Source organism: Anolis sagrei, chromosome 2 (genome assembly GCF_037176765.1).
Source record: "Anolis sagrei isolate rAnoSag1 chromosome 2, rAnoSag1.mat, whole genome shotgun sequence".
NCBI classification, from domain to species: domain Eukaryota; kingdom Metazoa; phylum Chordata; class Lepidosauria; order Squamata; family Dactyloidae; genus Anolis; species Anolis sagrei.
The window spans coordinates 101,498,340-101,525,649 of record NC_090022.1 but is presented as its reverse complement, the minus strand read 5'-3'; the positions used below and the strand labels follow the sequence as shown (position 1 = coordinate 101,525,649).

General features: G+C 39.5%; 2 protein-coding genes across 2 annotated transcripts in view; both read left to right on the top strand.

The window, feature by feature from the left end:
* The window catches only part of UBTD2 (ubiquitin domain containing 2), a 62,529-nt gene extending 36,155 nt beyond the window's left edge, over positions 1-26,374 (top strand). The window contains exons 2-3 of the mRNA XM_060765101.2: positions 2,245-2,481; positions 25,895-26,374. Coding sequence (XP_060621084.1) covers positions 2,245-2,481; positions 25,895-26,292 — 635 coding nt within the window. The 3' untranslated portion in view covers positions 26,293-26,374. The remainder of the gene's footprint in view (positions 1-2,244; positions 2,482-25,894) is intronic.
* STK10 (serine/threonine kinase 10) overlaps positions 2,419-27,310 on the top strand; it is a 129,967-nt gene continuing 105,075 nt past the window's right edge. The window contains exon 1 of the mRNA XM_060765099.2: positions 2,419-2,481. Within this exon, the coding sequence (XP_060621082.2) occupies positions 2,455-2,481 (27 nt within the window). The 5' untranslated portion in view covers positions 2,419-2,454. The remainder of the gene's footprint in view (positions 2,482-27,310) is intronic.

Below are 27,310 nucleotides of genomic sequence, written 5' to 3'. Positions count from 1 at the left end.
ATGTAGGTGGGAATGGAGTACCAGCAGGTCTCTACACCACCCCAATAAACGTTTCCTGATTTTTCTTATTTTGTTCTTATATAAATTGAAATTCCTAAAACTGGTAATACAAATTCCAAAACAGGTTGGGGGGTCATGTGAAGGTAGGAGACTGTAATAACTGTGCAGCATTTTTCTGTTGCTTTAATCCTCACTTAATCATTTAAGATGAGAGTATTGGGCAATCACCATGAAGTATTGTTCTCTGTTATATTTCCTTTGCAACTAGAAAGGAATTGTAGGTCATCATTAACATTGCAGTTTAAAGATGGAGCTGAGGTTGGCTTAGATTCCCAGACAACAATCATTCAGACAACTTTTAACTACTCCCTTTTACCTCAGCTCTTCCCAGATAATGGAAGCACTTATTTGCATGAGGATGGCTCATGTGCCATTGATTTCATTCAAGCTGGATACAGTTTAAAATGTTCATAAGGCACCATAGGTTCAATTAAAAGTGAATACATTATATAAAAAAAGGAAATCAAAATATCAAATTCTATGTGAGTTGGTCTTCCATAACTAATTATGTTTGAACAAAGTGTCCTGTGCTTGGTTTACTTCTCTTCTGTGTTCTTCGATGATTGTTCCCTGCTTTTGAAAATAGAGGGCTAGTTTTCAGTGGTTCTTGTAGAGTAGGAATAGGGATCGGTGGCCACCCAATTGTTGAACCACCAGCATCTAAGAACCATCATTCCCTCATTCCAGTTATCAATCAGTAAACAGACAAAATCCCAGTATATCTCATGCCAGGATGAGGGCCTTTTGCCTCTTGACTACCTTCAAATTTAATTGACTTTTATTGATCTTGAGATTTTATATGTATATGTAAACAATCTTTGGCAGTTGATTCATCAAGTAAATTTTCAAGCATTTCTGACACCTTTTTTTGTGCTGAAAGTGGCAAAGGCTTGCTAAACGTGGGATTTTCACTTTCACGTTTATCTTCATTCTCAATGGCATCAGCCTCCCCTTTCTGGAGTTTTGATTCAGAAGACTTCGCCGTGAGATATGCTTCCTTGTATTCTTGGATATGCACATGTAAGTTGGATGTATGATCCCTTTTCCCCACACACACAAAATGGAAATAGTAGTGTGGTGGACATTTTCTTCTTCTTTTTTAGTATTCAAATTTACACAGTACATTTGGAAAAAAGGGGACTTTCACAGTTCTTAACTTGCATGGCTTAATGGAATCTGTTGATAAGAATGAAAGAGGAGGAATAGCTTCTCTTTGTTTCTCATGTCGCTTTAATCTTCTTCCATAAACTCCCTTGAGGCAAACACAACTCGTTTTCCTTAGAAATCTTACTCAGGCCCACAGAGCTGTGTGGAATGAAAGGAGGAGTGCAGGGCTTTTGAGAAGTCATGTGCTGCCAGAAATGTTAGAGGGGACCTGATTCAGCCCCAGACCTCAGAATGCTAACCTTTAAACGCAGTGTTTCTAAAGGCTGCTTTCATTCTGAACTTTTTGAATCTAATTCAAATGAAGTGGTTTTTAAATATCTCATATACATAAAATCTGTTTCTTGGAGACTTCTATTTCTGTTCTAATATACTACCTTTCAATATTTAAATGGACCAAAGAGAAAAGACAACAATACGTGGAATATTTTTCCTTATGTTTTTCCTTTTGCATTTCCTGATTAACTGTTCAGTTTGTTGTCCTGGTCGATTCTAACAATGAAAGAAATAGAATACTGAAATTTTATTTATTTGCCTTTTATAATAATAAAAGTGCTCTTAACTGGGCCAGTGGGAAGCCAAAACCATTTCTACTATGAATGATGAATAACTTATAACAGATGGCACAAAAACAAAGAACCAAAATGACTGTGGAGGGATCAGGGAAATATGGGCAGGTGTAAGAAACAACCACTTCTAAGTGACCAGATCTAGAAGCTTTATGGAAGTATTTTTTCTCCTTTTAGGCCAAAAATTTCCAATATAGCTAAGTGAAGGCAAGTTCTCTGATGTTTTGTACATGGGTAATTTTTGAGAAATTATTTTCAGTGCAACTTACGTGAATATCCAGTATTTATGCAATAAAACTGAAGCCGTTGGAATGAGTGAAATGTAAAGCATAGAACAGACATTTAAGCTTCTGACAAAAAATTACCAGAAGTTTTGATTGGAACCTGAATAGATCAGCCAGGGAAATGAGCAAATGTGCTTCACTACAAAGTCCCTTTACTTTTTCCATAGTTGCACTAGGTCGTAATCAGCCCCTGAAAAAGGAGAAACCGAAATGGAAAAGCGATTACCCAATGACAGACGGACAGCTGCGCAGCAAGAGAGATGAATTTTGGGACACTGCACCTGCGTTTGAAGGCCGCAAAGAAATCTGGGATGCCTTGAAGGCTGCAGCACATGCATTTGAGAACAATGACCATGAACTAGCACAAGCAATCATTGATGGTGCAAACATCACATTACCCCATGGTAAGTTGGTCTGTAAATGAATGAAGTGCGGCGGTATTGTATATAGAAATAGGTTTTACTTGGTCAGTTCTAAAATTGAACTGTTGATAAAGTCACATACAAATTAACATGAGTACTGTCTTTAAAGATAATGCTGCAGAAATCAGTTGAACATGCTCAGATCATGGACTCTTCTCGAGTATGAGGTGTAACAAAATAATATAAAGATAAAATGTGGGCCTAAAATAAGATTGGGATCCAGTATAGTTGGTAGAACACAACTGTGATATTCTATCCTGTCCTAGTTAATAATCTCTACATTGCCTTCTGCACCAACTGAATTTTTCTAAACAGCCTTTGAAGGCAGGGCTGCACCTAGTGTCTTAAAGCAGTCTCATGTGGAGGATACCTGAGTCTGGGTGACTAAAGCCAAGCTATCTCTAACCATTTGTCTCCGTATTGCTGGTTCTGCTGGTAGAACATATTCTGTGCCAGAGAAGAGCTTATATTTCCAGTGACAAAGGTGGACCAAGAAGTGTTCAGAAGCTGCAAATTCATTCCTTAAAAGGTACTTTAACACCATTCTCTTGGACCAATGATTCATCCACTTAACCTACTTCGGTGTTATCTGAATTGAACTTCATTGTGTTGGTTATAGACTATTACAGTACTTCAGCCATTTTTTCTCTCCTTCTAACATAAGTAACCAAACTGTTGGTGGCAATGTATGAAGTAGTTTGTTATAAATTGGCAGTATTGGTAGATAGAAAGGAAGCTAAATACCTTCGTTACATTTCTCAGTTACAACTTAGGACTGTTTGTTTGATTATTCTTTCCTTTACATCCAGCATAAATTCAGTAAAAAGTATTTCATGTAGAAATCTTCTCTTCTTTTCTGGCAGTTTGCTGTTGTTCTTTGAGGACTCAACACACTGTTTTTGCATCTCCCCTAGGTCAGAGGTGGAAAACTTACAGCACACGTGCCAGAATATGCCTACAGCACTCTTTCTCCTGGCATGCAAGCCGTCACCCACCCTCCGCTCATCTCAACTCGCCGCTCCCCTGTTCACAGCCCCAAGTTCCCCCAACCTTCTCTCCCACCCCGGGTTTGGGCACTCCGTCTGTAAAAGTTTTGGCATCACTACCCTTAGGTACAGGCTCCTTGTTGTGTACACTTTATCCGCCTCATTTATCTGCCCTCCTCATCACAAATTCTTATGAATTTCCACTTGATTTATATTATTACCAATGCAGATGCAATATCTTAAGTTTTCAATTTATCAGACATAACATTTACATACCATCCAGGATTCATATTTATCTAGAACAATGATGTGGCTACTATTCTAAAATAGTAATTCCTGTTCAAATCTGTGTTTATATAATATTTCAATGTTACAACATCTGTCACTTTCCCTTTTAGGGTGCATGTCACAAAGAAGTATAACAGTTTCCTTTCCAGGAAACTGCCAATTTCATAATGTCTTTAAATAAATGACTATTAGGGATGCTGTCAAATTGGAGATAATTCTCTACATAAAAGAAGTTGCTGGGACAATTTAAAGTTGGGTAAAAAAGACAGATAAGGGGAAACATGAAGAAATACATAGACATATTGGTATGAACAAGATGGATAAAGAGATTTTTTTCTCCTCTGTTCGATGTGAACCTGGGGTTGTGAAATTAAGTTGAATTGTAGAAAAGTCATAGAAGAAAAAAGAAAGTACCTCTTTCTATTCGTTTTCGGACAGTGATATTTGTTACTTGAAGATATAATGGTGGCCATCAATTTGGACAGCCTTAAAAGCAAATTAAACAAATACCTTGAAAATAAAGCTATAAAAGTAGCATTCCTGTTCCGTGTTGATGTTCATTCGTTCAGTCATCTCCGACTCTTCGTGACTTCATGGACCAGCCCACGCCAGAGCTCCCTGTTGGCCGTCACCACCCCCAGCTCCTTCAAGGTCAGTCCAGTCACTTCAAGGATGCCATCCATCCATCTTGCCCTTGGTCGGCCCCTCTTCCTTTTGCCTTCCACTTTCCCCAGCATCATTGCCTTCTCTAGGCTTTGCTGTCTCCTCATGATGTGGCCAAAGTACTTCAACTTTGTCTCTAGTATCCTTCCCTTCAATGAGCAGTCGGGCTTTATTTCCTGGAGGATGGACTGGTTGGATCTTCTTGCAGTCCAAGGCACTCTCAGAACTTTCCTCCAACACCACAGTTCAAAAGCATCTATCTTCCTTCGCCCAGCCTTCCCTAAGGTCCAGCTCTCACATCCGTAGGTGACTACAGGGAATACCATGGCTTTGACTAGGCGGATCTTTGTTGTCAGTGTGATGTCTCTACTCTTTACTATTTTATCGAGACTGGACATTGCTCTCCTCCCAAGAAGTAAGCGTCTTCTGATTTCCTGGCCACAGTCTGCATCTGCAGTAATCTTTGCACCTAGAAATACAAAGTCTGTCACGGCCTCCACATTTTCTCCCTCTATTTTCCAGTTGTCAATCATTCTTATTGCCATAATCTTGGTTTTTTTGATGTTTAGCTGCAACCCAGCTTTTGCGCTTTCTTCTTTCACCTTGATTAGAAGGCTCCTCAGATCCTCCTCGCTTTCAGCCATCAGAGTGGTGTCATCTGCATATCTGAGGTTGTTAATGTTTCTTCCAGCAATTTTCACCCCAGCTTTGCATTCATCAAGCCCCGCACATCGCATGATGTGTTCTGCATACAAGTTAAAAAGGTTGGGTGAGAATATGCAGCCTTGCCGTACGCCTTTCCCAATCTTGAACCAGTCTGTTGTTCCGTGGTCAGTTCTAACTGTTGCTACTTGGTCCTTGTACAGATTCCTCAGGAGAGAGACAAGGTGGCTTGGTATGCCCATCCCACCAAGAACTTGCCACAATTTATTATGATCCACACAGTCAAAGGCTTTAGAGTAGTCAATGAAGCAGAAATAGATGTTTTTCTGAAACTCCCTGCCTTTCTCCATTATCCAGCGGATATTGGCAATCTGGTCTCTCGTTCCTCTGCCTTTTCTAAACCCAGCTTGAACATCTGGCAACTCTCGCTCCATGTATTGCTGGAGTCTTCCTTGCAGGATCTTGAGCATTACCTTACTGGCATGAGAAATAAGGGCCACTGTACGGAAGTTTGAGCAGTCTTTCGCATTTCCCTTTTTTGGTATGGGGATATAAGTTGATTTTTTTCCAGTCTGATGGCCATTCTTGTGTTTTCCATATTTGCTGGCATATGGCATGCATCACCTTGACAGCATCATCTTTTAAGATTTTAGACAGTTCAGCTGGGATCCCGTCGTCTCCTGCTGCCTTGTTGTTAGCAATGCTTCTTAAGGCCCATTCAGCCTCACTCCTCAGGATGTCTGGTTCTAATTCATTCACCACACCGTCAAAACTATCCTCGATATTATTATCCTTCCTATACAGATCTTCTGTATAGTCTCGCCACCTCTTGATGTCTTCAGCTTCTGTTAGGTCCCTGCCATCTTTGTTTCTTATCATACCAATTTTTGCCTGAAATTTACCTCCAATGTTTCTAATTTTCTGGAAGAGGTCTCGTGTCCTTCCTATTCTGTTGTCTTCTTCCACTTCCATGCATTGCTTATTTAAAAATAGTTCCTTATCTCTTCTGGCTAACCTCTGGATTTGCTCATTTAACTGGGCATATCTCCCCTTATCACTGTTTCCTTTTGCTTTCCTCCTTTCTTGGGCTACTTCCAGTGTCTCAGCAGACAACCATTTTGCCTTCTTGGTTTTCTTTTTCTTTGGGACATACTTTGTTCCCGCCTCCTGAATAATGTCGCGGACTTCTGTCCATAGTTCTTCTGGGACTCTGTTTACTAAATCTAGTCCTTCAAATCTGTTCTTCACTTCCACTGTATATTCGCTAGGAATGTTAGTGAGATCATATCTAACTGGTCTGTGTATTTTCCCTGATCTCTAAATGGACCAGTACAACCAGAGATATGTCGGTATGCCATTGGAAGATGGGACTCCCAGGTCGGAAGATGGCCGAAATGCTACTGGGGAGGAGCAGAGGATAAGTTCAGCTAGCCCCAGATGTGATGACGCAGCTAGCTCAAAGCCGAAAGGAAGGCTAGCGACCGACGGTACTGGAGGTGAACGACGAATCCGATGCTCTAAAGATCAACACACCATAGGAACCTGGAATGTAAGATCTATGAGCCAGGGCAAATTTGATGTTGTTATTGGTGAGATGTCAAGACTAAAGATAGACATTCTGGGTGTCAGCGAACTGAAATGGACTGGAATGGGCCACTTCACATGAGATGACCACCAGATCTACTACTGCGGACAAGAGGAACATCGAAGAAATGGAGTAGCCTTCATAATTAATAAGAAATTCGCTAAAGCAGTGCTTGGATACAACCCAAAAAATGACAGAATGATCTCAATTCGAGTGCAAGGAAAGCCTTTCAACATCACAGTGATCCAAATATACGCCCCAACCACAGCTGCTGAAGAAGCAGAAGTAGATCAGTTCTATGAGGATCTGCAGGACCTACTGGATAATACACCAAAAAGAGACATTATTTTCATTACAGGAGACTGGAATGCCAAGGTGGGAAGTCAAATGACAACTGGGATCACAGGCAAGCATGGTCTGGGAGAACAAAATGAAGCGGGACGCAGGCTGATAGAATTTTGCCAGGAAAACTCACTGTGTATAACAAACACTCTCTTCCAACAACCTAAAAGACGGCTTTATACATGGACCTCACCAGACGGTCAACACCGAAATCAGATTGACTACATCCTTTGCAGCCAAAGGTGGCGGACATCCATCCAGTCGGTGAAAACAAGACCTGGGGCTGACTGTAGCTTAAATCACGAACTTCTTATTGCTCAATTTAGAATAAAACTAAAGAGATCAGGGAAAATACACAGACCGGTTAGATATGATCCTGTTCCGTAGCAAGCAAAAATAACTCTACTTTTAAGGTTCTGTTGTAATACATATCCATTTGTGTGACACGCCAGAGTTGTCTTTGCTTAAAATTCAGCAGGGAACAAAAAACCAAACCATTGTCTTTATTTTAAATGCCTTAGTTGACTCGGACCTCACAACAGCCACGTGCTGTAGCCACAAAGAGTGAAAAGCCTGACTAGGGGACTGATGAAAGTATCCGACTGTTAAGAATAGATGATGATAATAATAATACGATTTTTTACCTGCCTCTCCTCACAGCTTGAGGCGGGTTACAACATTGCTAAAACACATTATAAAACACATAATCATTTAAAAACACGCTACAAAATACACATATTAAAACATATTTCTATAAAATACATGTTAAAATACACAAACAAAAATTAAAACATAAAATGGAAGTTTAAAATTTATCATTAAAAGACAGGAAGCAAAACTCAAAACTCAGATAGGATCAGAATACTGAGTGGAACTGTTCAGTAACAGGCATATTATAATAAGCAATTCAAAGAAATAGATGAAGCCAACCAAAGAAAAAGGTAGAAGAGACTTCTTCCACAAAATCCAAGAAAGTACAGGAAATGTAAAATGTGTGTCTTATGTGTCTTGGGGATATCTTACAAAATGGAGAGAGTATTTGGATTCTTTTGAGCTTCTAAATGTTTACAGTATTTTGGAGGTCATGGTTTGTGTTCAAAAGGCAGAAGCCATGGCCATTCACTTAGAGAATTTCAGATTTTAAAGTAGTTCAAATTTCAGTATTTTGGATAAGGGGATGTCAACCTGTATTCACACATCTTGAAGTATAAGATTAGGCATTAACATGCACACAACTGAAAGCTTGGGGGCATCATAAATATTTAAAATGTTTCAGACCTCATTGTCTTTATCTCATTGAGCCTTGTGTATGCAGTTTTTTAAAAAGGATCCCATAGGCAACAGCTTTTTACATCTTCATTAAGATCATTAAAGTTAATTTTATCTGTTTTCCAGAATATTTACAGACTTAATTTCAGATGTTCTAATCATCTTTAAAAAGACAACAACACATATTTAGGGAGTTTGTGGTTTATTTTATTTATCGTGTCAGAAGCAAGTTGAAGGGCTTTTAGGTGAACGTACTTTGACAGAGATAAGAAGTTGCGAGATCTAACTATGCTGTTTTATTTAATCTTGTTTTAACATTTTAATGTTATTTTTGAAGCTTTTTATGTTGCACTAATTCTTTTAACTCTTGAGTAGTGTCCACAGTTTGTCACAGATGTTACGTGTCGTGATCTTACTAGCATCAAGTAGGTATCAGTTTAGGTTTTATCAGCCTCTTTGGCAAATATTCTAATTATACTAGTTTGTTCTACAAGAGCTCATCTACATGTCCACTAAAAGCACCACATACATCCATACATTCCCCCCCCCCCCCATTTTTTATTTTATTTTATTTTATTTTTGCTTCTGGGAAGTGTTTCTTGGTTTCATCTCAATCCACAGCAAATCTTCAATGACCACAAACTTGCTTTGAAATTCATCCCCTCCTTCCAAGTCAAATAACCAGCACTGAGCATTTTTGATTTGCATGAGAGATAAAATAACCACATAAAATTTCTGAAATAAAGGATTTTAGAATTGCCCCAAAACGTGATGATACTCTCTAAACAAGAGGCTACTTGTCCAAGAGACCTGGTGACTACATTCACAGTATTAAACAGGAGTTTATTCAAGAGTACAGAGTTAACATCAACAACTGGTCTGCTTGAATACCAGCCTTGTGTGTGCCGAAAATATTCTAGGATAGAAAAGAAATTCTGGGAATTGGGTCTTGATTCATTATTCAATTAAACATTACAACCTTGCTTTATTTGTATATAATTGCGCTAATTAGCAATTTCAACTCAATTATTTTCTCAAAGTAGAAGGATAACGTATTTTATTCCAACATGTATGCATGCATATGTATATATACTTTTGTGAACAATCTTTTTACTATCTAAAAAAATAAACAACAGACAGGATACCATTACTCTAATAGCAAAAAATAACAAGGAACATTGTAGCACCTTAAAAGTTTAACAACTTTTATTTGATGTAAGTTTTGGTGGATTTCATTTCTCTGGCCCACTTATTGTTTCTGATATAACAGATTAAAAATATGCCTTTTTTGTTCTGATTCACAGTTAAAGTGGGAAGGACTCTACGAAAGTTTGTAAAGATGTCACACATTTTTATAGTAACCAAAATGGGTGGTAAGATTTTGATTTTACCAAGATTTTTAGTGCAGTATGGGTTCCCAAAACAAAATGTGCCAAAAATAACATACATATATGTGTGTGCACGCGCGCTCGTGTGTTGTGACAACTTTGGGCTCCACTCTGACAGAGGTATTTTAACAATCCTGAACATATTAGCGAGCATTTAATGGTTTCAGAATACATTTTGAAATTACTTTTTGTGAATTTGATTGTAGATTTTATTGAATTCATATTTTCTGCTGATGATCAAGTAAATAGCTGTTGTGATTTGAAGCTTTTCTTTCCAGGGATTTTGGGTCAAACTACTTTATTTTTGCAGTAACCTTGGAGCCTGTGAAGGACATTAAGCTTGTAATTGAGTGGTACCCATAGTTACACATGATTTATACTTGAAATTTCCTTTCCATAATCCAGTAATGTAACTTTTACATTATATGTTGTTGTTGTTGTTCATTCGTTCAGTCGTCTCCGACTCTTCGTGACTTCATGGACCAGCCCACGCCAGAGCTCCCTGTCGGCTGTCACCACCCCCAGCTCCTTCAAGGTCAGTCCAGTCACTTCAAGGATGCCATCCATCCATCTTGCCCTTGGTCGGCCCCTCTTCCTTTTGCCTTCCACTTTCCCCAGCATAATTGTCTTCTCTAGGCTTTGCTGTCTCCTCATGATGTGGCCAAAGTACTTCAACTTTGTCTCTAGTATCCTTCCCTCCAGTGAGCAGCCGGGCTTTATTTCCTGGAGGATGGACTGGTTGGATCTAATAGGTGGTTCAAAAGTCATGAAGGGGTTTCAGTATTTATTTTTTTGTTTTTACAGTGCTGTAGCATCACACCCAGTATATATAGGAAATAAATTTACATTATGTGTGAAAAGTCAAATCTAATAAATGGTGTTCAATATCATAGTATCATATACTGTATCTATAGAATCCCTTTGTGACTTTTGCCCCCCCCCCCCATACTTAGCTTTTTCTTTTAGACTAATGCAGAAATGCACATGAACCTTCCATTTTACATATACAGTACACTCACATGCACAGACTGCATTAAAACCTGAAAGTATTGCATTTAAATTTTGAACAATAATGTTCAAAGTACTGGATTATTTATTAAGTTTTGATTATTCACGATTTCCATATAGCATGCATCACAGTTTAAAAATTGTCATTAAGACAGAAAGGAAGGACTGTATGTATTAATTGTTCCCTATTATTCACCCAGTTAATGTTTTATTCCTCAATGTTTATTGGAACAGTGAAGCATAACTGCCAAATTTTTACTGAGCTGACTTCTTGCCAGTGCAGAGTCATTGTAGCTTGTGGCAAAGGAGTAGTTTGAGCTTAAATCCAGAATTATTTTGCCACTGAAAATATTTTAGAAAGCTGTATGCTTTGATAATAAAATTAAGATTTCTTTTAAAAAAAATACTGGCATTTCCTCTTTTTCCTGTCTCAGGAGGAAGGAAAAAGCAAAAACCTCTGAGCAGATTTTGTCAAGAAAAGCTTGTGATAGATTTGCCTTAGTGTTGCCATAATTCAGCAAATTATGTCACAAAGCATCAACCTAGCATAAAACGTTTGCAATTATTTGAGATACATACATTTAGACTAAATTGGAGGCCATGGGATCCAAGGCAACATGCCAAGGGTTGAATAGCAGGGAAAGCTTTTAATATAGATATGGAGGAGATAAGAGAGGTTTTCTTGGAGGTTTCACAGAGACAGTTGCAAGTATAAAAAACAAGGCAAAATCATTAACTAACTACTAATGGTGGGGCTGTAAAAGCAAGGATCATGGGCAAAAATCTGTTGAAACCTGGCAGATGAGTGGCAAAACCATGAAAAACTTTAAAAGCAAGAACAAGGAGTTAATGATGGATCTGGATACAAGCAGAAGCTTGGTAAGGATCTTAAAAAAGAAATCTATGATCAAAGTTGGAAGGGAGGTGAAGGTGCCTGGCTGAGGTAGTTCTATGAATAAGCTGTAGTTGGAAACACAGCCATTTTCTAATGGCAGTGTGGTTTCCAGAGAACAGGTGATTCCCTTTGTATGGAGGTTTGTCTGAATATTAATTCAGATAATATTATGATTGAAACTCCAGTATCAATTGATTCAGCACTTTGCTCTTTCCTTTAGCTGTCACACTTCTAAAGAAAGTCTCTAGAAGAAGCAGACCAATGGTAAGAATGCCTGTGAAGCTAGATCAATGATGGGTGTTGCTCTTGCTGCCTTGAATTTCTTTTTATTCCCATTTCACTGGTTGATTTTATTTTATTTTTAAAAATAGGTGTCATGGGGTTCTTCATTTTCAGTGCTTCAGTTGCATAAATAAATATATGTAGATGAATGTGTTGAATGAAATTCTACATGTTAGTACTACAATGAAAAGGACAACCCAGGGCCGTTCAGCATAATGCAAGCCGCCATCTGCTTCTGTTCCTCTACAGCAGTATGAGAGTCTCGATAACTTGAATTATCACTGATTAAATGGTCACAGCTTCTAGTACAGTTTTATCCTGTAGTATTAGTTAACAAATGCACAACTAGGAATGGTTATTACATTTCATCTCTTTGACTGGTTTGTTGTTTCCAAAAATTAATGCTTACCCTTTCTTCAAGAAATTTCCTCCTTTCTTCCTTGTTTGAACTAAAACCTGAGGAAAGTCCCTGGATGGTATTTTTCAGTTTTAAATTACTTCATTAGTGGATCATACTTAACCATGATGCTGCATCTTCAGGCTTGTGAAAGGCAGTTTTTTAATTTAGTTAGTTACTAGCAAAATCTAAAGTCTTGGGCCACCTTGAAAGCTAACCAGTTTATTTCAGAGACGTTCCTAATTATTAACCTGCCTATGCCCTAATGTCACATATGGAGTCCATTGCATGGGCATTACAATTATCATGTATGCCCTTGTTGTTTTTTTGTCTTCAAGTCATTTCCAACTTATGGCAACCCTAAGAAAACTATCACAGCAAGATTTATTCAGAGAGGACTTACCATTGCTTTTTTGAGGATGAGAGAATATGACTTGCCCAGGGTCAATCAGTGGATTTCCCATGGGGATTCAAACCATGGTTTCATGGACTCCTAATCCAACACTACACCATACTTGCTCCCTGTTACTATTATAATTAAGAGCCGTAGCAAACTAGGATTTTGCGAGAGCAAACTAAGCCAGCACGAGCGATGCTCCGCCTCTTTCTCCGCCTATTTCCGTTTGCTATGGCAGCGTTGCGAGCATACGCTCGTGCCGCATCAAACTACAGGAAGCTTGCACTCGGGCTTGCTCCGAAGCCCCGCCTCCCCCCCCCCCCCCCCGAGGCTGCTCTCTCTCTTGCTAGCGTGCCTGTTTTCCATTGCAGAGGGCAGGGATGCGAGCGTACACTCACAGTTGAATTCTGCCAACTGCGAGAGTACAATCGCATCGCTTCCCTAGCAAGGGAAAACAGGCACACTAGCAAGAGAGAGAGCAGCCTCGGGGGGGGGGGGAGGCGGGGCTTCGGAGCGAGCTCGTGCACAAGCTCGCTCTCGCTTCCAGTAGTTTGCTACGGCTCTAATGCTACTTCTTTGCATTATCTCTGACTCAAACATATGTATCATTCTGTGCTTGGTCAAAGATCTTCAGAAGCACCTGCGTTTTGTAATTACTTACTTGTTAGCTGTGCATTCCAGCTGAAATTGAGTTCTTTTTCCTCTGCCATCATGGAGAGATCATTAGAAAGTCCCCATGTTTTGATTTTCTCAATTTATGTTGTTACGTTCCAGAAGGTTAAGACCCCAAAGACTTTCTTCAAGAATTGTCTCTGAGTGTGGAATAAAGATTCTGACTCTCCATATTCATCTGCTCTGCCTCAGCAAGGTCTAATTGACTCTTCCCCATGTTTCCAGAATTTTACAAAGCAAGCTAGATATAACAGAGCTTTCCATCTTAAAATGGAAAGAAGTTATCTAGATGTCCACAAAGGACTAACCAGAGTGGTCAGTTCCAAATCTAGGTGTGTTCTGCTTAAATGATTACAAAAAGAGCTGGAAAAGAAGAGCTGGTGTCTCCTCATCATCCGCCAAGTCCAATCTTGGAAAGAATCAATAGTGATTTGAATGTGCAATCTGATGAAGTTCCTTCAACGAGTGCTCCTCACAGAGCTCTTCCTTTGAATCTGGGTTTCATTGATAATTGAGATAAGTTTTCGCGACATCTATTTTCATCTTGGCATATTTAGTTTATAAGGACATTGCTTGACTTGATAAGAGTCCAGAGCGTTTCTACCCCAAGACAGAGTGCAAATATTCTCATGGTGGCAGCTATCGTGGTTTTTCCCTTTTCCTGGCTCTGGATGAGACCTCTGTAGAAGTAGTTTCTGGAACACTTTGGTCTCAAACAGCACAGCCCAAGTATATTCCTTGTGGTACCTCACTTGTTTCTTTACATTCAATGCTGGTGAACTGACCTCACCCACACTCATGAGAGGCATAGCTTTCACCTGTCTTACTCTTTATTTGGTCATTATTACAGATACTTCTGTAATAAGACACCCTGACCTGATCATCAACAGCCAGTGGTTCAACATTGATCAGTTGTGTCCTTTCAACCTCCTTAAACTGCTTGTGATGTGAAAAGGGATTCATGTACTCCAGACACTTATTTGGCTCAGGATTATCTAGGTGGCTGCAAACAACGTAATAGTAAACAAACAGCAAACAAAGGGGTATGCATTCTCACACTTTTCACTTCTGGTCATTTTTCAGGGACATATTCTTTGTGCATCTTCTACGCGTCAACAAACGTCTTTACCAATGATCCCAGTAGAATGTTTTTCTGATTGGAAGATAGCTTCTTCCACTGCCTTTCCTCTAATCCAATGGTTCTCAACCTGTAGGTCCCCAGATATTTTGGCCTTCAACTCTCAGAAATCCTAACAGCTGGTAAACTGGCTGGGATTTTTGGGAGTTGTAGACCAAAACACCTGGGGACCCACAGGTTGAGAACCACTGCTCTAATCAAACTCTTTGTGTCCCTGGCAATTATGCTTAGGCTCTCTAAAAGACACACTTCTTTATTCTTGAGATAGATCTTTGGCTATATGCTTGTTCCCTGTTTCCTCTTCTCAAAATATCAAGGACGACAAAGCAAACATTCTTATTGCTCCATGGTGGGCCTATCATATCAGCCATGATTATCCAGACAGGTTGTCTGATGGCAACTTCTACCATTTCCTGAAGCACTTAGATGTCCTCCCCCTGCAATGTGGCAGAATTTTCTACACAGGCATAGTTTATTTATTTGTTTATTTATTTATTTGCGATATTTCTACCCCACCTTTCTTGAACTCAAAGGTGACCCAAGGTGGCTTTACAACATAGGCAGCTATTCAATGCCATTAAAACAATGTGAAAATTACAATAAACATTTAAAACAGAATTATAAAATACATACATTAAAACCTTTAAAAACATATAAAACCACTACCTTCACTATTAGCCTCGTCATCCAAAAACATAATCTAAGCTGTTCCAGTATTCAATTTCACATAGTTTTGTGTTTATCTGTTGCATTAGGTTCCCAAAGGCATGTTCAAAAAGCCATGTTTTCACTTTATTGCGGAAGGTTAGAAGGGAAGGGCTGATCTAATATCCCTAGGGAGGGAATTCCATAGCCAAGAGGCCACCACTGAGAAGCCCCTGTCTCTCCTCCCAGCCAGTTGTGCCTGCGAAGAACGCAAGATCGAGAGCAGGGCCTCCCCAGATGATCTTAAATTACTAGATGGTTCATAGAAAGAGATATGTTCGGACAGATAAGCTGGTTACCCTCAGGATAAACACTATCCTCAGATTTCACCTGTGTCAGATCTATCAAAGAAAATCCTTTGTGATTTCATTGTCTCTCAAACTGTCGACAAAGTATTCCTATGTGGCCAAGTGGGTTTTCTTTCTGTCCTTCCTATGGTCAGAAAACTTGTTGCTCAAACCCAAGGGGTCATCTGTAAACTCGCACAACTTGACCAGCTCCCAATTTCATGCCATCTCTTTCTCCAGATCTCTGTGATGGACTCAGAACTGGGCTTTGGCAGGGACACATAATATAAGGTCAAAGGGGTGGACTTACTTCCAAAACACAAAAGCTTCCAGAGATCTCCATGCAGGTGCAAAATGATCAACATGTATGTAGTAAACACTCAAAGAACTACTGTTGTAGGTAGGCAACCTATTCATTTATATACCCCACCTTTTCTCAATACTGAGACTCAAGGCAGCTTGCAAAATTCAAAACAAATGTCAAAGCACTTATAAAGACATAGATTAAAATATATCACAAGTTATTGTCAATATGTAATTAAAATAATAGAATAGAAACATTTTTCAACAAATAACAACTATGATATATAAGGGGATTAAGAGTCTTACCTTTTTTATTTTGTGCCCCGTTAGTTGTTTATATACAGTCAGCCTGCTGTACCCACAGATTCTGCATCAATGGATTCAACCATCCATTGCTTGAAAATATTCCAATTTTTTTTTAAATCCTAGAAAAGGCAAAACTTAATTTGTCCATTTTGTATAAGGGACACAATTTTACTGTGCCACTATATAATGAGATTGGATCATCCATGGATTTTTGGCTCCTTGAACCAAATCCCCATGATACAAATGTTCCACCAGATTTGATTAAACTCTAATTCTTATGGAACTTACAAAGTTCATAAAATGTCTCAGAAACTTCAGAAACAGTTTCTGAAATGACAACCTTGAACAACTGCATCAGAGATTAATTTATTAGAAGGTCAGATTGATAACTGAGGGTATGGAAGAATGCTTCACAGAATCAGCTACTGTCATTTTCCCATTGCCTTCTCTAGATGCAGAGTAACAAATGCAAAATGGGAAAAGGTAAACTTCATATATGTATTACTAATTTAAATCAGAATATGAAGATAATGGTTGGGACAGTGGGGTGGATAGTCCAAGCATCTGGAGGGAGCCATGGCTGGGGAGACAGCCATAGAAAAATAATTCTCAGGAGTAATGGAAAATGGAGCACATATTGGATTCATAAAAATCCTTAATGTAATTAAGGTAATGTAAATAGATTTAGGATTCCAGCACAGTCCTGACCCCAAATGGAGTTCCCTTAGCTCAGTGTTGGGGTCCCGAAAAATTTGACAATACTAAAGGTTTTCTGAATGCCACCTAGTGGCTGTTTTAAACATTTACATGAATCTCTTGTGCGGTGTTTACAGTGGAGTTTGCAGAAGATGCTTCAGCTATACTTAATAAAAAGGAAAATCAACCTTTTTAGCAAGCTTTGCAAATGCTGATTTTTATCAGTAAATGTTTGATTTTATACTTATTTTATATACCTGGGATTATGTAAAAATTTCTCAGGCAGAAAGGTCGTGAGTTGGAAAGTTTAAGAAGCCCTGATCTAAATTGCTCCAGTGTCAGTTTGGAGTCTCCCAAAGCTTACTGAGTAGTTTTGAGGGACAGGAAGTGCTTCTGCAGAACTATGTTTGATGTATTGTCGAAGGCCTTCACGGCCAGAATCATTGTAGTGTTGTGTGGTTTCCTGACTAGAACACAGCCATACAACCCGGAAACCACACGATACTTGTACTCTTACCTGTGTTTGCCTTCAAGCTCTCCATGAAAGGGACATGCCACTGCCAAGGGAAAGGAGTAGATGGGAATATACTAGTTTCATGATTTACAACCCTGCCTTCCAGTCAGGAGACCCAGGTGGCGCAATGGGTTAAACCCTTGTACCAGCAGGACTGAAAACCGACAGGTCGCAGGTTCGAATCCAAGGAGAGCACGGATGAGCTCCCCCTGGCTGCTCCAGCTCCCCATGTGGGGACATGAGAGAAGCCTCCCACAACGATGGTAAAACATCAAATCATCTGGGCAGCGTCCTTGCAGACGGCTAATTCTCTCACACCGGAAGTGACTTGCAGTTTCTCAAGTTGCTACTGACACAAAAAAAGGAAGTCAGAGAGTAGGACAACTAGAACTCTCCTGTTTAATTTCAGCCATAGTGCTTTGGTTAGTGATGGAGAAGGTCTGGAGAATCCATAACTAGGAAATGTCTAGTTCAGTGAATGATTGCCATTGATGCCACCTCCTTAGCCGTGTGTGTGTGTGTGTGTGTGTGTGAGAGAGAGAGAGAGAGAGAGAGAGAGAGAGAGAGCACAAACAAACCAAACAACAGTTTAAAACAAATGATGAGGCTCTCTTTAAAACACAATTTAAACTTTTTGTTTGTGTTAGGTTTAGGTGAAATATGGAAGCATAGACCCTTTTAAGAGGAGGAATGCTGCCAACTTTCAAAGAGCACGCTTGACTTTGGAAGTTTTCAGAATGGTCTGTACTTAACCCATACTGGTTTGGTGGGCAATTTGTGTTAAAATATGGCCATTACAGGAGGTTTAAAATAAAAGTCATTACCCCAAGGAAGAGAACTTTACAACATTTCAGAAGGAATGGATTACACTAGGTACCATGCTTAAGTTAAAAAAATGCGCACACACCCCCTCCAAAAAAAACAACAACCCTGGAACAACATATACACAAGTCAAGCAGATCCTAATGGATCCATGTACACCCTGATAGGTAATTTAAAATACTACATTGTAAATGGTTGGTGTGAAGCTTCTTTCTCTGCAGATTCGCCATTTGGATAAAGACTTGTCTCTGGTGAAGCAGCCATCTAGAAATAGCAGAACCAAACAAAAGCAGCCTTGCGAATGATGTTTAGATCACTGCCCTTTAGAACACATAAGAAATTTCTCATACTTTGCAAAAGCTAACAGAACCTTGTTTGTATTATGAATAGAAACTATGTTTCTTTCCCATATTTAGATACTTCTTCTCAACATATTTTTTTTCTTTTTGTTAGTGGCCTGGTTCACAAGATTCAATAAGTCAGGGAAATGTGAACACTCTGGACTATCAGTTGCAATCATTCCCACTTCTAGTGAGAGCATGAAGCTTGAATCCATGGCTCTTCTATGGTGTCAGCCAGACTCCACTGCAGCTGTCAGTCTGATTTGCTTCTCTCCAGCAAACCAGATAAAGAGTCCACAGTTTTATGTTTCTGTCTTTAGTTGTTTGGGGGGAGAAACTGAGGGACAGCTGCTCTTAGATTCAGACAAATTAATGAATATACCATGAATCGGAGCTTTGGCTGGTTTAGCTTACCCTTTTTGCAAACAGAAAAGATCCCTGGTTTACTCTCATGTAGCCACAGAATTATTTAATAACTAAATGAATTTGCCATTGAAGAAAACTAAGTCATTGAGATCAGGGACTCAAATATTTGTATCCAGACTCATATTGCCTTTCAGGTAAAAATAGAACAAATTATTTTAATGTCTTCACCCCTTCCGTTGTTGGGGTTTTTTTTGGGGGGGGGGTGTTTCGGAGAGCAGGGGTTTTGAGGGAGAGGATGATTTCCTATCTTTCAGTCCTGAAGCAGACTGTCTCTCTACTTTGCTTACCCAGTGTATACCAAGGATTGTTACAAAGGGATTGTGGAAGGTTAAGCCAAAGGTTTGTTACTTTCACACCAAAACTCATGCTAATATTAAACAATGCAAACATTAGTTTATTGTGCATGAGGTCCAACAAATAGTCTATCACTTTATCTCTAACATCTAATTTTAAAGAAAATCAAGTCTGTTACAGAACTTTTTCAAAAAGGTTTACATGCAACATATAAAAGTTGTTAGCTTGTATCACAAGGAGCTGAATTCAGATGATAGTGCAAAGTTTTGTAAACTATAGTTTATGAAGTTACAGTCATATGCAATTTCTTTCCTATACGTCTTCCTGTCATGTATCACCTTTGCACAGAAATAATGGTTTATAGTAATCCTAATCTCCCTGTTACATGTATACTGTTTTAATGAATGACAGTCTGTTAGTGAGGTAGCTATGCATAATCCTGGGCATATTACATTAGCCAACACACATTTTGGTGTCTCAAATGTTAATCCTGTTTCTGGGTATATTTGACCTGCTATTCCAAAACATTTATCAGTTTTCTCTTATCAGCTCTCGTTTTGAGATACAGAACGCATGCCATATACCAATTGCCATCTGCTCACCCATAAGGAATCATTATATCTAAGAAATAAGGGCTAATTCTGTCTATCCAATGCAATTTTCTGAATCACTGCCCCCAGATAACCTCAGGAGCAAGCCTAAAAACCAAAACACAAAAAGAGGGGTTATATTATTCATCAGAGTTTATCAGAAAAATGTTGCTGACAATTACAGAAACAGAATTGTTCATACAGCAGTGTTGTGGGTTAAATTATAGCACCTAGGTATTGGTGTGTGTTATACTATATTGCTATTCTGCATGGGAGTTGTGTTGTGCTTGTGCTTTGGATGCTGGGTTGCAGCCATTATCTCTTATGAAAAATGTATAATAAACTAAGTAACCTCCTCTATTCCTGTAGGATGAATGTTGAGTCATTTCTGTCTGCAGAAGCCAAAATCTGGCAAGACACCTTCCTTTTTCATATTGCTTTGGTGACGTGTCTTCAAGTCAATTCTTCTTCAGCTCAAATTTGGGGGGATTTGGTAGTATTTGTTCAGATGAGGTTTATCAATGCTTTCCTGTAAGGTTGAGAGTGTGCGACTTACTCTGGGTCACCCACTTAGCTTCATCCAATAGCTAAGTGAATGAATGTTCAAACCTTGGTCTTCTTGAATTCTACTACAACACTCAAACTGCCATTCTTCACTGGCTCCTTCCTCTTCTTTCTCTCAGTGTAACGTAGGCATCAACAAGATACGTTACATTATGTAATGTTCCCTATTTTTTTCCTTGTCATTTTTGCAGATCTCATGAAAGTTTTGCAGGAGCAAAAGAGTTACCATGCTAAATTATTTTCTATGCAAAGCAGTTGAGGCAATGTGATAATTGTTCCTGAGTGTTTTTAAAATATTTTGTAACTGAAAATCCTGGCTTATCTTCAAATATATGTACTTATTACAAAAAAGAGATTATTCTTGTAAGAGTGTGTGCCCCACCTAAGGGCATATACATATTTTTTTTTCTAATTCTTGCTTTAGGATAACATAAATGGAAAAACAACTGCCATCTAGGACTTGATTCTGGATGAGCATGCTGACCTTGTTCGTATCACAGAGACCTGTCTGATAATCCCTCTCAGCTCTGCCCACCAGGATTCTCTGAGCAGCAGCAGATGAGACCTGGGGGAGGTGGAGTCCATTGTGATTTAATCCCCCAACCAGGTTCCCCATTCCACAGTCAACAGTGTTTGAGTGTGTTTACCTAAAGGTGGGTGACCAGGACAGAATAGGGATTCTGTTGGCGTACTGGCCACTCCGCAGTTCAACAATCTCCCTTCTTGAGCTAGCTGGGATGGTTTCAGGGTTAGTGGCTAATAGTGTGGAGAGACTGCAGCATTCATGCTGAGACTGCCGGTCAGGAGTGGCTCAGGACTTCATGGCCTCCATGACAACCATGGGCCTATCCTAGGTAGTGTCTTGTCCTACCCATGCTTCTGGACACATTTTGGACCCTGTATTCTGTGCTGGATGGGATGATAGTGACTGTGGTGTGGAGGAACTGGTCACAGTTCCATCGTCATGAACCGATCACTACCTGGTCAGATTTAGACTCACTGGGACTTCAAACCTCCGCAGGAGTGGGGGATTAAGATGGTCTGCCCCAGAAGGCTAATGGATCCGGATGGATTCGATATGGCTCTTGGGGATTTTCCTGTCACCTGTCGAAGCTCTGGCTGACCTCTGCAATGGGGAAATGGCCAGGGCAGTGGACACAATTGCTCCTGAACATCCCCTCTCACAGAGTAGAACCAAACCAGCCTCTTGGTTTTCCAAGGAGTTGATAGCGATGAAGCAAGTGAGACGAAACTAGAGCAGTGTTGGCTGAGAACTCGAAGCCAATCCGACCGAGCATGGACTAGAGTATATTTAAAAGCCTACTCCGCAGCAGTAGAGACAGAAGAGAAATTGTTGCCACCATTACACCTGCAAGGAATCATCCACCTGAGTTGTTTCAAGTGGTCAGAGTGATATTACATACTGGTTCTCAAGGAAAAATCCCTGACCATTCAGCAGTCTGCTGTGAAGAATTTGTAAGGCACTATGCAGATAAAGTCGCTCAGATCCGTTCTGATTTGGATGGTGTTGTTGATACAGGTTCAGTGGATATAACTTTGGCTCCTGCTTGGCCAGTGTTGATGGATACGTTTCAATTTGTACAGCATGAGGATGTGGACAGGATTCTTGAAGAGTTGAGAGCTACCACATGTCTTCTAGATCCTTGTCCTTCCTGGCTGATCAAACAGGCCAGAGAAGGACTGGCAGAGTGGATAATGGTGATGATCAGTGGCTCCTTAGAACAAGGCAAAGTTCCAACCTGCCTAAAGGAGGCAGTTGTGAGACCTCTATTTAAAAAGCCATCCCTTAATCCCTCCATAATGGACAACTATCGCCAGTGTCCAACTCCTTTTTGAGCAAGGTTTTGGAGCGTGTGGTGGCCTCCCAACTCTAGGGATTTCTGGATGAAACAGGTTACTTAGATGCCTTTCAATCTGGTTTTGCTTTGGTCGCCTTGCTGGATGACCTCCGCAGATAGCTAGACAGGGGAAGTGTGTCCTTGTTGGTTCTCCAGGACCTCTCAGCAGCTTTCAATACCATTGACCATGGTATCCTTCTGGGGGTCATCTTGCTGGGATGGAACTGGGAGGCACTGTCTTACATTGGCTCTACAGGCCGTACCCAGAATGTGGTGCTGGAGGACTCCTGTTTGCACCTGTAGTCTTTGACCTGTGGGGTTCCTCAGGGTTCCATTTTATCCCCCATGCTGTTTAACATATACATGAATCTGCTGGAAGAGGTCATCCAGAGTTTTAGAGTGTGGTGCCACCTATATGCAGATGATGCCCAATTATACTACTCCTTTCCACTTAAAGCCAAGAAAACTGTCCTGACCCTAAACCAGTCCCTGTCATCAGTAATGGACTGGATGAGGGCAAACAAATTGAAACTTAATCCGGACAAGACAGAGGTACGTGTGGTCAGTCAAAAGGCAGATCAGGGAATAGGGATCCAGCCTGTGCTGGATGAGGTCACACACCCCCTGAAGACACAGTTTCACAGTCTCGGGGCCATCCTGGATTCGGCATTTAACTTTGAGGCCCAGGTATCTGCGGTAGCCAGGAGGGCCTTTGCACAATTAAAATTTATGCAGCAACTGTGCCTGTTCTTTGAGAAGCTAGATCTGACCACGGTAGTCCATGCCTTACTTACATGCTGTCTGGATTACTGTAATGCGCTAGACATGGAGCTGCCTCTGAAGATTACTCTGAAACTTCAGCTGGTCCAAAGAGCTGCAGCCAGGTTACTAACTGGGGTTGGCTATAGAGAGACTGGCAGTTCTACTGGTGGCCAGTCTTTTTCCGGGCACAAGTCAAAGTGCTGGTTATTACCTTTAAACCCCCAGACAGTTCAGGTCCAGGCTATTTGGCTGACCACATCCCCTTCTATGAACTTACCTAGGCCCTGAGATCTTCAGGAGAAGTCTTTCTCTCAGTCCCACCTCCATCTCAACTTTATTGGTGGGAACAAGAGAGAGGGCCTTCTCTGTGACTGTCCCGTGACTCTGTAATGCTCTGCCCAGGGAAACTAGAATGACCCCCTCCCTGCGCAGGCTAAACCCTTTCTATTCAGGCAATCTTTTAAAGGTGAAGGTTTTTAAGATCAATTCAGGGGGTGCTGCGGTTTTAGCTTTGAATATGCATCAAATATGTCTGGTGGGTTTACCTGCGAATCTTTTAGTTCTGTTTAATTCTGTTTCAATATTTGTATATTTTAAATGCTGTGCTACAGTTTTTATGTTAAGCTGCTTTGAGTCCCTTTCGGGGGAGATAAAGCAGAGTACAAAGAATAATAATAATAATAATAATAATAATAATAATAATAATGCCACTTTCCCTGGGTTTGACTCTCTTTTTGGATTTTGTGCATGATAAATGTATATGGGAACAAATTCTGGTTTCCTTAATTTTTAGTTCTCATGACGTGGTCAGACACATTGCTATTTATAGTTAGGTTTTTAAAAAATACTTTCCAAAATACAACATGAAACTTTGGGCGGGGGGCATATATGTGCTCTCTGAAATATGTTCTCTGAAACCTTATAGTGGTTTTAACATTTAGTATCAAAGCATTTTCATCTCAGTATTACTGAGGTGTTAGATGTATACAAAAGTGCCACTAGTATTCAGTTGTTTCTCTTACAGTCAGTGACATTTTCTTTTTACATGTATAACTCCTGAGGACTATGATAGAAATACGGAGGTGTAAAAAGACTGGCTAGTTCGTTATTCGGTCTCCAGCCAGAATTCTTACTCAAAAATAGTCTTATTAAGACTACACATTCTTCTATCTTTACTTATGGGTCACACAGTCAAACTTCCTACTTCAAGGACTGATTATCACTAAACATATTCTATCATGTATTTGTCTGATATACTTTTAAGGTGCAAAGCTTCTCGATCTTCTGGTCTGGAACACTTCAGATATACCCGCATAGTGCAAGCAATTGATAATCTTTTAGTGTGTTTTCCAGAAATGTTGAATAGGCTAAATAGATATTTACTATTATTAACCTCTTTTTATTCCTCTTTTCAATTAAACTAAACAAACATCACTAAAAACAAGCAATGAAGTCCTTAAAATATTGACAATAAAACATCAGAACTGTTCAAAAGACAAGGTTGAAGAGATAAGAATAATTTTCCCTTTTCTAAAAGCAAAGAAAACTGATTGTAACTGTTGAATGCATGTCATTCTGGAAATAATCTAAGAAAAAGCAAGCCTCTATGTTTGATAATATTCTCAAGAGGTGATTATATTGGACCTGTTATACATCTGTCTGTTTTTTGTTTTTTTTAAGTTTAAAGCAGGATGGGATCTGCAGCCAGTACACTTCAGGTGATAAAAGTATTTGCAAAAAACATTGCTCTGTTCATATTCTATAGATACCTGTTTAGCTTGTATTCCCCAGACATGCAATTTTTCGGATACATTCCCCTTCAGCTACTTTTCAATTTCAGACTGCTATTTGAACTGCTCAGAATTTAAAAGGAAAGTATTGGAACCCAAGAGACAAAGAGAACTATATCTACTATTTGAGGTTCACATTTTCTTTTCTTTTCTTACTTTGCCAGAATAGTATGAAACAATTTCAGGGTCTTGTTCCTGCTTCAGAAATATTATGCAACAATTCTGCTTGCTTTCTTTTTAAGCGATTCTTATTAAGCCACCCCTTTGCCCTTAATTGTATATTGGCAAATTTCTCTGAACTTTGTGGTAGTTGAATGCATATAGAAAAACACTTCAACATTAATCTTGTTTAATTTCAACTAGACTGTTTTCAAAATTATTGTAGATTGTTCTATACTAGTTTGGTTCTTCTCTGTATAATATTTTGTTAGAACTTCTTTTTCCACTAACTTTGTATATCTCTCATAACTTGTCATTGCTAAGTTGAACTTACTTTGCTTAAAGTGTTTATCCTTTTTACAGAAAAACAATTTAGTACAGATTGAGTACCCCTTATCTGAAATTTCAAAATGTGAAATACTCCAAAGTTGTCCTCATGGGTGGCTAAAATAGTAACACATTGACTTTCTAATAGTTAACTATACTCTAAATTTGTTTCGTGCACAAAATCATTTAAAATGTTATATAAAATTACCTTCAGACTATTTATTTATTTATTTATTTATTTATTTAGGGTTTTTATCTTTTTTTTATCCATCCTTTCTCAACCTCTGCAGAGGGAATCAGGACGGCTGTGTAAAGGTGTATATAAAACATAAATAAATTTGGTATTAAAACTTGGTTCCATACCCAAGATACCTCTGTATATAGATAGGTATTCCAGAATACAAAAGCAAAAAATAAAATAATCCAAAACATTTCTGATCCCAAACATTTACAAAGAGTCCATGTTTGTGCAGTCAGGGAAACCCATTTGATGTGATTTAGAGGCACATTAATACTGTAGATGAAGCTGGATAGTATCAGATATCAGTTACAAACTGTTTTGGAGCCTGAGGGTAAGCTGTACCTGAATTAAAGACCAGCCATATCAAGGAGTGCGGCATTTATACAAATCAGAATTGTGCCACTGACCTGAGTTTCTTTTCCCTTCTGTCCTGAAGGTTCTCTTACAGAGTGCTATGACGAACTGGGAAACAGATACCAGCTTCCTGTCTACTGCCTTGCTCCCCCCATCAACATGATAGAAGAAAAGGGTGACCTAGAGACTCTGGATATTCCAGATCTGCCCCCAAACTCTGGTCATGAATGCCAGCTTCGTTTACGCCTCTCAACAGGCAAAGACCTCAAACTTGTGGTCCGCAGTATGGACACAGTGTATCACATGAAGAGGAGACTGCACACAGCAGAGGGTGTGGAGCCTACCAGTCAGCGGTGGTTTTTCTCAGGCAGGCCACTAGCAGACAAAATGAAACTGGAGGAACTAAAAATACCAAGGGACTACGTGGTGCAAGTCATTGTAAGCCAGCCGTTAACAAACCCCATCCCAGGGGAGAACTGACCTGGCCTGTATGCCTCTCCTTTTCTGCTCTTTGTATCATGTGTGGACTTTTTCAGTATATTTTTTCTTCTCTGCTAATGGATGGGTTCCAGGAAATGACCAGCAAAAATTCCATCTGTGATGGAGCTTTAGGGATACACATATGCATACATACACACATACAAACATGTTCCAAAACTATCCCTAGAGAATTTGCCTAATTTAATATTCCTTAGCACACAGCCAGAAAATCCTAACAAAGGTACATGAGGGGGAAGGATATGAGAAAGTAAATCTGTAATTTAGCGGAGACTGAAAAAGTAGTGCTTTGGGCCCTTTATTGATCCATAAAGGGAAAAGCACTTTTTAAAACTGGAAGTATTTCATGAAATCAACATCACTCACAATCCAGCTAAATAAATGCCTAGTTAGCAGCTGAGAAATGTGTAAAGATTGTCCCAAAATAGTTTCTCCTGCAGGTTGAATAAAGCTACTACTTCTAAACAATAGCTTGTTGAAGAAGCCTGGGCAGAAATGGGATAAACTTTGGGGTGCACCCTAATAGTATGATTACTCCCAAACTCAAGTTTTTAAAAGAAGTTTGATACATTCCATGTTAACACCAAATAGCGACTTGCCATTGCTGGCTTCAGCATGTGGTAAACACCGCCTTCTGGAGGAAAAAAAGGCAATAATTTCATAAATACATTGTACAGAATAGCTTGTGTACTGTACAGCTGTGGGGCTACAAAGAACTTGTCCTAATACCTACTGGCACCAGCAAATGGGCATACTAAATTACTGAACACCACTGTGTCTAACTGAAAAGCAAATAATTGAAGCAACCCAAGCCTGAGAACACAGGCTCACTTTCAGTTATTTTGTTAGCCTTGTATGCTATAGCTCCAAATAGTAGTTTTACATCCTGCTTTTCTATAGCAGCAGCTATGAAAAAATTATAGGAGAAAAGCACAATAAGCTCTCAGTATCGTACACTTACAGTGAAGTGTACAATTTACATAACAACGTTTTATTATTT